At 38.6% G+C, this 9,438-nt stretch overlaps 2 protein-coding genes across 2 annotated transcripts in view; both read right to left on the minus strand.

The window, feature by feature from the left end:
• Positions 1–4,500, minus strand: part of LOC107747030 (52 kDa repressor of the inhibitor of the protein kinase-like) — a 5,800-nt gene extending 1,300 nt beyond the window's left edge. Inside the window, exons 1-5 of the mRNA XM_016561444.1 lie at positions 4,227–4,500; positions 3,583–3,703; positions 3,130–3,210; positions 2,948–2,987; positions 1,260–2,687 (exon numbers count right to left, since the gene is read on the minus strand). Coding sequence (XP_016416930.1) covers positions 1,260–2,687; positions 2,948–2,987; positions 3,130–3,210; positions 3,583–3,703; positions 4,227–4,315 — 1,759 coding nt within the window. The 5' untranslated portion in view covers positions 4,316–4,500. The remainder of the gene's footprint in view (positions 1–1,259; positions 2,688–2,947; positions 2,988–3,129; positions 3,211–3,582; positions 3,704–4,226) is intronic.
• A 135-nt stretch (positions 4,501–4,635) lies between these two features.
• On the minus strand, positions 4,636–8,910 carry LOC107746986 (cytoskeleton-associated protein 2). Its single transcript, XM_016561354.1, has 7 exons — positions 8,717–8,910; positions 8,281–8,347; positions 7,348–8,141; positions 6,390–6,729; positions 6,210–6,270; positions 5,761–6,073; positions 4,636–5,673 (listed from the first exon to the last, which is right to left on the minus strand). The coding sequence occupies exons 2-7, from the start codon at positions 8,308–8,310 to the stop codon at positions 5,385–5,387; spliced, it is 1,827 nt and encodes a 608-aa protein (XP_016416840.1). The 5' UTR covers positions 8,311–8,347; positions 8,717–8,910; the 3' UTR covers positions 4,636–5,384.
• Positions 8,911–9,438: the final 528 nt, after the last annotated feature.

The following is a 9,438-nucleotide window of genomic DNA, read 5'->3' on the forward strand; positions in this document are numbered from 1 at the left end:
AAAAGTATTTATCCAGTGTGTTATCAAAAGGTGTGATGAAGGTATGACATGGTGGCCATAAGGTTTTGTGCTAGAACAGAGTTTACTGCCAATGCAGTAAATGTCCTCACTGTGCCATATGACTGAATATATATTCTAGCTGAATTTTTCAGATGAAGGGTGAGTTATAGTAATGTGCAGTCTTTACCATGGTGTTGCTTCTATATACAGTATCACATGGCATAATATAATGTAAAATGCTGTATTTGATGCTGTCTCCCTTCTTCTGATACATCTCTGATCAGTTCCTCTTCCTCGTGTCCTGCTGTTCACAAATAGCAAAACACACGGTTTTACAAATGAGGACGTCCTCAAAGGGAGGTTTTAGGTGATTTTGTCAAGTTTTGTTTACTTCTGGGTACCAATTTGTCCCCAAAATATGGTTACAGTAAGTAGGTACACACACACACACACTTTTCCTATCATTATGGTGACAATCCATAGGAGTAATGGGTTTTATACTGTCTCCCCCTACACTCATTGGACCCAAAAAAGGACAATGATTTCAGATATTGCCATCTTTGTGGGGAAATTTTGTCCCCATAAAATAGGGTTTACCTGACCACACACACACACACACACACCCTTACAAAATAGTGGTTATCATCTTAGATCATGCTATCGTGGCCTAATGGATAGAGAGTTGGACTTGAAACCCTAAAGTTGCGGGTTTGAGTCTCAGGTCTGGCAGGGATTGTAGGTGGGGTGAGTGAATGTCCAGTGCTCTCAATACCATGACTGAGGTGAGACCCTTGAGCAAGGCACCGAACCCCCAACTGAAGGTTATTGGCTGCCCACTGCTCCGGGTGTTTGTTCACTACTGTGTGTCTGCACTTGGATGGGTTAAATGCAGAGCACAAATTCCAAGTATGGGTCACCACACGTCATGTCCTTTCCTTTCCTTTAAATGATTCACTGATTAACCATTAAGATGAGTTAGATTAAATAATAGACAAATGTATTAATCTGAATGAAGAAGTCATGCGAATGAAAAGTTCAATAGTAATAGCTTTATGAAAGGCAGTTACTGTGAATGAAACATTTATAATTAAATCTATGCATTACAGTGCATTCAGGCTATACATTTTTTACCAGTATGTGTGTTCCCTGGGAATAAAACCCTCGACCTTTTGCGCTGCTAATGCAATGCTCTACAACTGAGCCACAGATGAAACACTTATTTGTTTGTGTGTATTGTACTAACACAATTGAAAATATGCTGAAATGTTCAGAGAAAAGATCAGACAGCTCCTTAATCACATGGCTGACCACTGGAAGGGTGACTTGCTCTTTATAGTAAGTCTCAGGTTGGATTTCCTCACCAGACGTCGGTCGTTTTCTGAAGTACAGCCTGGGTACTTTCACTGGGATTTCAAGAGCTGCAGCCAGGTTAACAGCCTCCTCAAACCAGAACTCATGGTAGACCTCGATATTCTCGTAAACTTCATTCAGTGAATGCAGAACCGCAGTTAGACTGCTAGATGCGAAGAAGACCTCGTTTGTTTGGCCTTGCAGATTCTTACCAAAGGCTCTGGAGAAGGAAAGTGTGTTCTTCAGCACCACTAACGTCATGACAAATTCAAAATCGGCCAATGCCTCTGATATGACAAAGGCGCTGTGTGCCACTTCATCGCTCCATTTGTGATCTTCATTATCATGGATGCTATCCATGCAAAGCAGGAGAGACTCCAGGAGGTCGACAGCTACTTCGAATGTATCATGCTGCTCGGTCCATTTCGAGTAACAGGCCCCTTTGAGGACATTGGCCTTTTCTTCGTTTCCCTGGTAGTAGATCGAAATAGCACTTTCCAGCTGATTTTGTAACAATGGTGACTTACTGAAAAATGCATCCAGCTTTTTCAGGGTACACATGACGAGATGCACTCCTGTGAAGGTCATTGTGTTTGCCAGGCAGATGTTTAGAGAGCAACTGGAGCAAGGGGTGAGAACTGCTAGCGGGTGTAACTCAGATATTCTGGCCACCACTGCTTTGACCTTCATAGCGGACACACCAGAACACAAATACGCCTGTCCTCTGCAGTACTGCATGTCCAGGCCACATTTCTCGGTCACTTCACCAATTAGCCTCTTGGTGATAGCCTCCACATCACCTTCAAAAGGCAGAAACCCGACAAATTCTTCCCGGAGGCAGTTGGTCTTGCCCACAAAACGTATGAACAATGGGAGACGGCTCGCTCCGCCTATCTCAACCAGGTTGTCTACAACCAATGAGAAGAAGTGTCCTTCTTTAACTTCAGCCAACGACTCTTCACGAACGCAGTTTTCGATCACTTCCAGCATCTGCTGCAATTGAGTAGAGGAGCAATACTCGAGGTTTACGGGCGACCCCTCGAACTTCTTTCTGAGGAATTCATCACCTGCGTTGATGCGGTACTCCAACAGTGCCTGGAAGTTGCTGGGAGTGAAGGTTTTGCTTCTGGGTTCTTTGTCAGAGTGCCCATGCAGAGCGATGTTCTGCGTTCCCATCATCATGACAACATCGAACAAAGACTTGAGATACTCTTTATTCAGCGTTTCCTCATCAATGACCTGAGGGCTGCTGTCAACCCCATCGCCATTTTTGCTCTCACTGATCTCTTTGGTTGTTGCCTCACTATCATCTTTCGTTGGCTCACTTTGGGAGTCCGCTGAAAATACAAAAAAAAAAACAATATTTGTGTAAATTCAGTAATTATTTTGTATAGTGGAATTCATGTAAATAAGTAGAATGTGTCAAAGAGCTTTATTACAACATTACTAAATAAAAATGCATAAAAAAAAAAAATCCCTACAGATTACAGATTCAGCAAGCCGGGTATGTAAATATGTGAGAAAAGTATATCGTAATATCTAAATAGTTCTGAATCATAAAACAAAGGAACAAACAAAACACACAAAAACAACTCACATTTACTCTTCTTCGCTTCAGGGGCATCTTTATTTTCTGTCTGTTAGAAACATACCAAATTCATTACTAAAACACTTCACATTCAGTATTTACACATAATTGACATTTACCTTAAAAATGTTAAGAGACAGGTTTAATACAGTACAGTAACAACTCATTGATTAATACTGAGCAACTCTTACCTCATTATTCGACCGTTTGAAGGAAGGATTGTCAAATATGGTTGGTAACGCATTATCCTTCAGTACGGTCCTGAAAGGGCTCTGGATAATAATCACAATAATGCGCAATGCAATATGTTAGAGATCATGTTATTTATTCATGGGAAGTTATGATGTCAGTTGTTTTATATGCTATATTTAAAACTCTTACACAACAATTTTTAATTCTTGTATAATTATTGTACTTTTGCAGTTTTTTAATATTGATATTTTCACTGTAATTTATGTCACACTGCAGGACTATTTAAGTGAATCGCAAAGCGAGCAGAAAAAGCACTTAAAATACACCCTTTCCCTGATGCATAGCCTATACAATTTCTTATAATTTAAAAGTATAATTCATACGAAGGCAAAGTACATTAAAAAATACAATAATTCCATATGAACTGCACAAAAAGATTAATAACAACTTACGGTTTTGGTTATCAAGTTAGGTTCAAAGTGTCTGGCACACAGTCTGTGGTATTTGTTCAGATGGTCCGGTGTTTTATCTTTAAGGTCTGAGCGACTGCAATTTTCCACCCATTTCTTACACCTAGGGAGCAAATATCTCATGAATGGAGGGCTGTTAGCTTCTGCCACAGCACATTAAGCATTATGACGTGGATATAGCATTATAATACTGTAACAGTGCATATTCTCTGAATTGTTTTGTTTTTAATGTAATATACAATGTTATTGTGTCTAGCTGCTAATACACAACATCCATAATGGGATCAATGTAGTTCATATCTATGACATACATTCGATCAGAACTGCGTTTTATCAGGCAGTTGGCCTAATAAACACACTTTCTTATCTTATTTAAACAATACAACTGCAAAGTAAAACTGTGGCGCCTGATAAACAACTCCCGGTTATATAACAATACTTTGTGCAGCATGTAAACATTACATATTGACATAGTCAACTTAGCATCTGATCTGCCAAGCAAGCTAACTGGCTCAATACAGCTCTGCACACAATGTCTGTACTGGAAAATAAATGAAGGTTAAACACGAAGTCGTCTATCGTCTAGATGACAGGGTAAGTTAGGGGACAAAACGTGTGTAATTTACCTCTCTGGGTCCCGTGGAAACCTGAAGAACGCCAGCACCGAATGAGTGCTGTTCCTGGAGCAGTTTAGAGCCGCGCAAAAATTAGGCATCGTGCGTTCACTCGGAGTCGAATCTTTAAGAGCGAATCAAGTTCATTGGACTCACCGTGATGATATTCTGAAAGAAAAGCTTAAAAGAAAGTTTAAAATATATAGTTTTTAAGACTAATAAAGCGGTAAATTGATCGGCACTCTAGTGCTTTGTGTGGCCTGGAGGAGAAGCGCGTTGGAGTTCGTCTCCGTCCCACAATGCTTTGCTCGCGCACAGCGAGTTCAAATTCCCAGCCAATCAGCATGCGCTTAGCCGTTTACAGGAAGAAATTGGCGACAGTTAGGGAGGAACCGTGGATATATTAGAAAAATAATTTCTTTCCCATATACAGAAATGTTTTCATTAATCCTTAACTAGACGCATCAGACAGTAAAACCAATTTTTCTGTTACATTGACACAATCAAACTGATATTTATATTGCACTGATATATTCTTTATTAAGATGTCATACAGTCACTAGCTCAGTGATCACAATTATGGTTAAAATACAGTGAATGCTCGTCTTGCCTTTAAAAAAGACATGGTCACTAGTAAGGGATTCATGAAATCCTCTGTAGAAAATAAGTCTAGTTATTTTAAAAGACTTTACTGTAGGTTCAGGAAATTACACATTTAAAAGAAAAACTGAGCAGCAACAGAAAATTACAGTGAGAGAAAGGCAACACATTCTTTGGTTTTGTTCATTTTTCAAAACAAATCAACAACAAAAATCCTTTTTACATCCATGTCAAACTTCCAGGTTCACAAAATGAACAAAGCAGTGTTGTGTTAAAATGTTACAAAAAAAAAACAGAAAAAGCTCTTATATATATATATATATATATATATACGCACTGCATGAGCCTTGTAGCATAGAAGATAACTTTTTATAATAGCGCGTATACATCAAATTGTTGTCCTTAAGCTGTTAAGCCATTGCAGTTAAGATATTATTTAGCAGTCCAAATGCAACAAACACTTAAATATTCAAATAAACTATTTTTAATAGTGTCACATAGAATGCTTAAAATGTAGGCGTTACAAATGCTTATAAATGTCCAATTTGAAGTGACATCAACTTGTACTGCTTAACTGCATACTTTTGCAAAGTCTTCAGGCTGATCAGGCAGGTCTTCCAGTAGTGCTGGGTTTTTTCTGTAGATGAAAGCATTTGCATCTGCATCTTCCATCTGCACCAGCTCAGCCAATGAGGAGACGCAAGTATCGTGGTCGTTCAGCATACCTGGCAGACGAGAGGACTTACGTTGGATTCGTGTCGATCGTCGAACAGGAGTCAGTAACTTGAGGTCTTTGATGGTGCTTTTGCGTCGCGAGCCACTGCCTGGTGCCATTTCGCAATCGATTATCTTTTTTACACTATAGGACGAGAAAACCAGATGAACACTCAAACTTCTTACAAATGTATGGGTCTTTGTACATACCGTTAAATTACCCCAAACTCACCTTTGCAGATATGGAGTGGTTTTCACATTGTATTTCACAATGGATGCCCCTGCCATCTCTGGAGTGGTGCTCTTCATCTCATCACTGTCATCATCTTCACTCGCAAATGGCTTCTTCTCCTTAGGTTCCTGATCATCATCCTCATTCTTTATAATAGGTTTCTTAGTGTCTTCTGTAAGGTCACTTTCTGAGTCTTCCTCATCTCCCAGTTCCTCCTCTTTCAGAATTTCAAACACTTCATCCATTTCCTGCACCCCCACTTGCACTTCCATTCTTTTCTCTGCCACCACGTCAGATTTGTCAACATTTACACCTGTCGAGGATGGGCAGAAACATACGAACAATTTATAAAAATCACATCACGACTCAAAAAGAGAATACATTTGTTTATTCTGGTAATATTAGTGTTAATTAGCAATTCTTGCATAAAGAATATGGATCGGATTCACCATCTTCACATGATGAGGGCGTCTCCATTGCCTCCAATTTATCACACAAGTTCAACACCAACTGCATATTACATAAGCAAAACAGAAATTACGATTTAAAAAAATGACAAAATACATCAGCGAATATCTCTGTCTGTCTATCTATCGGTTTCACAAATAAGACTCTCTAATGGTTCTTACCAACTCCATTCTTATCTCTGGGTCGACTGGCAAATCCATATCACTGTTGTCCAACAAGTCTAGTGTGGTATTCATAATATTACTTGATCTCCTAGAACACACCGTTTTATTGTCAGGGACTTCGATATCATTAGTTTGGTTGTCAGTCTTCAATGCAGTGGTTGGTTTTACAGCCTTAGTCTGGACGACAGGCTCAGACTGGGCACCAGTTGTGGCATTGGGTCCAGTTTTAGGCTGCGGAGCTGGTTTTGGTTTTCTTGAAAAGGTTGCCGAATTTTCAGAGATCGGAGGCCTTCTCAGAGTCTTTCCCTTAGATGCCAGCCACTCTGCAAGCTTTGCTCTGAAAGTAGAGTACAAATGAAACATTAGACAATCACATCAATATATTCTCTTCTATCAGCACATTGTCACACTTGTCCAGTTAAAATCAATCAGGTTATGCTTGACTCAAGTTTCTAAAATACATAAACTATTGTTGAAAAGTTTGGTGTCTGTAAGATTTTGTGTTTTTGAAAAAAAGTCTCAAGACTGCATTTATTTGAGGAAAAATACAGTAAAACAGTAATTCTATTTTAATGTCGTTTAAGATGTCATTTATTCTTGTGTTGTCAAAGCTGATTTTTCAGCAGCATTACTCAAGTCTTCAGTGTCACATGATTTAACTTCAGAAATCATTCTAATATGCTGGATGGATGCTCAAGAAAATATTTATTGGGCACATTTTTATTCATTATAATCACTGTTTAAAACAGTTGTGTAGAATAATATTTTTGTGTTAAGTGTGATGCATTTTTTTTTAATCAGTATTCTTTGATGAATAATTTTTGTAACATAGTAAATGTCTTTGATCAATTTAATCCACCCTGGCTGAATAATAATAAAAAATGTATTAATCAAATAAATATTATACATAATCTTACTAACCCCAAACTATTAGATGGTAATGTATTCAACTCACCTTCTCTCGTCAGCCGTCTCTATTTGTATTTTGTACTGGCTGACTGTACTTGTGACAGGCCTGCAGACTTTCTGTTCAGTGGTGGCTGTTTTGGGCTTCTCCACCTGCACCGTCATCTCTTTCTTCTTCGAAGCGATGGGTTTGCTCATGGCTAATCGCCCTGTTGCTAGAGGGGCTGACTTGGGAAGAGCACAAGCACCTGCTTGGGAGACAGTGCCTTGGACCTTTTGAGGTATCCGTTTATGGGAAACAGACTTCTGGACTGGTTTTTCAGTGGCATTAAGCTGGATATCAGAGACAGATTTCGGTCTAGATGACAAAGCAGAGTTTACTCTGGGTTTAGTGGATGCTGGCAGGGAAGTAACAGACTTGGACCGAACTTTTGGCAGTTCAGGTTTTGGTCTGGTCACATCCTTCTTTTCTGTGGTCTTCACATCAGCACTGGGTTTTCTGAAACAGTCGATTTTAGACTGTACTACACGACCCTTATACGTACCAGGTTTGGACTTCTGGATGGCAGAGACAGTAGAGGGTGGTTTTTGAACTTCTTCCACAAGCTTCCGGTGTCTTACAGTCTGCTGTGTACGGAAGGCCTGGCTTAGTGTGCTACGCTTAGTAGGATCAGCATTAGTTTTGGTCTTCGGTCTAACATTCTTTTCCTTCTCTCTTGTTCCAGAGTTATCCTCCTTAAGGTCATTCTTTGACTGAAGGGGTGCAGATCTACAAATCACTTTTTGTTTTGATATAATACTGCTGGTGACTTGTTTTTTTGGTTTAGTGTTTTCTTTGTTGCTCTGAATAGAAAGAATAAAGGAGCAGAATTAAGCAAACCACATTTCAAGCACACAAATATCTGTCACGCATCTAAATGTGAGAAATAAATGTTTGAAATCTATAAAAGAGCTGGTCTGCTTCACAAAATGCAATGATCACCTTTCTCACCACTGACTCCATTCTGTGCATCTATAAAGGACAGCTCTTCAAAGATGATGATTTTCCCCTGCAGAACATCACATTGTTATAAAATTAAAACAAGCAAAACAAGAAAATATGTCTCACAAAATAGCAACTTTTGACCGCTTTATTTTACTGGGTCACACGCTTGATGTGTAAACTACATCAAAATTATACAATACATTTGACTTTCATCTTAATATTGTTAATAGATAAGGATGGAGTTGCAACCAGACATACAAAAATACCTCATAACATGTCGAACAGATTCATTCTAAATATTTCCCAATTTTCTATCAGTACTAAAAGAATCAGAGAGGAGTTCCTAGTATATTAGCACGCTTCAAAACGATCCAAATCATGACAATACTCTCAACAAATTGATAACAGTTGCCAAAAAACAGCATCTACTTACGTTATCTACTGCTTCTTCAACCAGTCAGGTAAGACAAGTATAAATATCTCAGTTTAATAACTGAATTTGAAGAACAATTATCCTTACGTTCAAGCACAGCGCACGCTCTTTCAAACAAATCTGAGTTCAGCGCGGCGAGCTGTCGGATTGGCGAAGACCGTTTGTGAGTCACTCTAGCCTTCGAATCGTATTGGCTGTTTCTGACCACGTGGTTAAAATTGAGTTGTCCTCACCCCTTTTACAGAAAGCTGGGAGCAGCCTGTTTTGAACCAAAATAAAATTCCTCTCATAAGTGCTCAGTTTCAAAACTGTTGACGAACCCAGCTGCCCTAAACTCCAGTCTAATGACATTAATGTTTGATTTAATTTTAGATAGGCCTAGTCTTTGTAAGAAAATGTAATGTTTAATTTTATTTTTGATAGCTCAAGTCTCGGTAAGAAAATTAAAATTGTGAGTTCATGTGAGAAAACAGTGTGTATGAACAGCATATATATATATATATATATATATAAACAATTTGTAATAAGTATATCTTTACTGTCACCTTGTTGAATAAAAGTATTGATTTTTTTTTTTACTTCAGACTGAATGGTGATATATCAGTTTTTTGTCACATTCAAATTGGTTGTCATAGTAACGACACTAATTTGTGGAGATTCAGCGCATTGAGTTCCACAAATCTGAATGCATTATTTGTAAATTGACTGTTAAGATAAACATT

Source organism: Sinocyclocheilus rhinocerous, unplaced genomic scaffold (genome assembly GCF_001515625.1).
Source record: "Sinocyclocheilus rhinocerous isolate Xijiao unplaced genomic scaffold, SAMN03320098_v1.1 scaffold708, whole genome shotgun sequence".
NCBI classification, from domain to species: Eukaryota; Metazoa; Chordata; class Actinopteri; order Cypriniformes; family Cyprinidae; genus Sinocyclocheilus; species Sinocyclocheilus rhinocerous.

Coding starts and splice junctions, on each gene's coding strand:
- LOC107746986 (XM_016561354.1), bottom strand. CDS start 8,310: ATGCACAGAATGGAGTCAGTGGTGAGAAAG. Junction 8,142..8,280: donor TGGAGTCAGTGGTGAGAAAG/GTGATCATTGCA, acceptor CTTTCTATTCAG/AGCAACAAAGAAAACACTAA. Junction 6,730..7,347: donor GAGACGGCTGACGAGAGAAG/GTGAGTTGAATA, acceptor CTCTACTTTCAG/AGCAAAGCTTGCAGAGTGGC.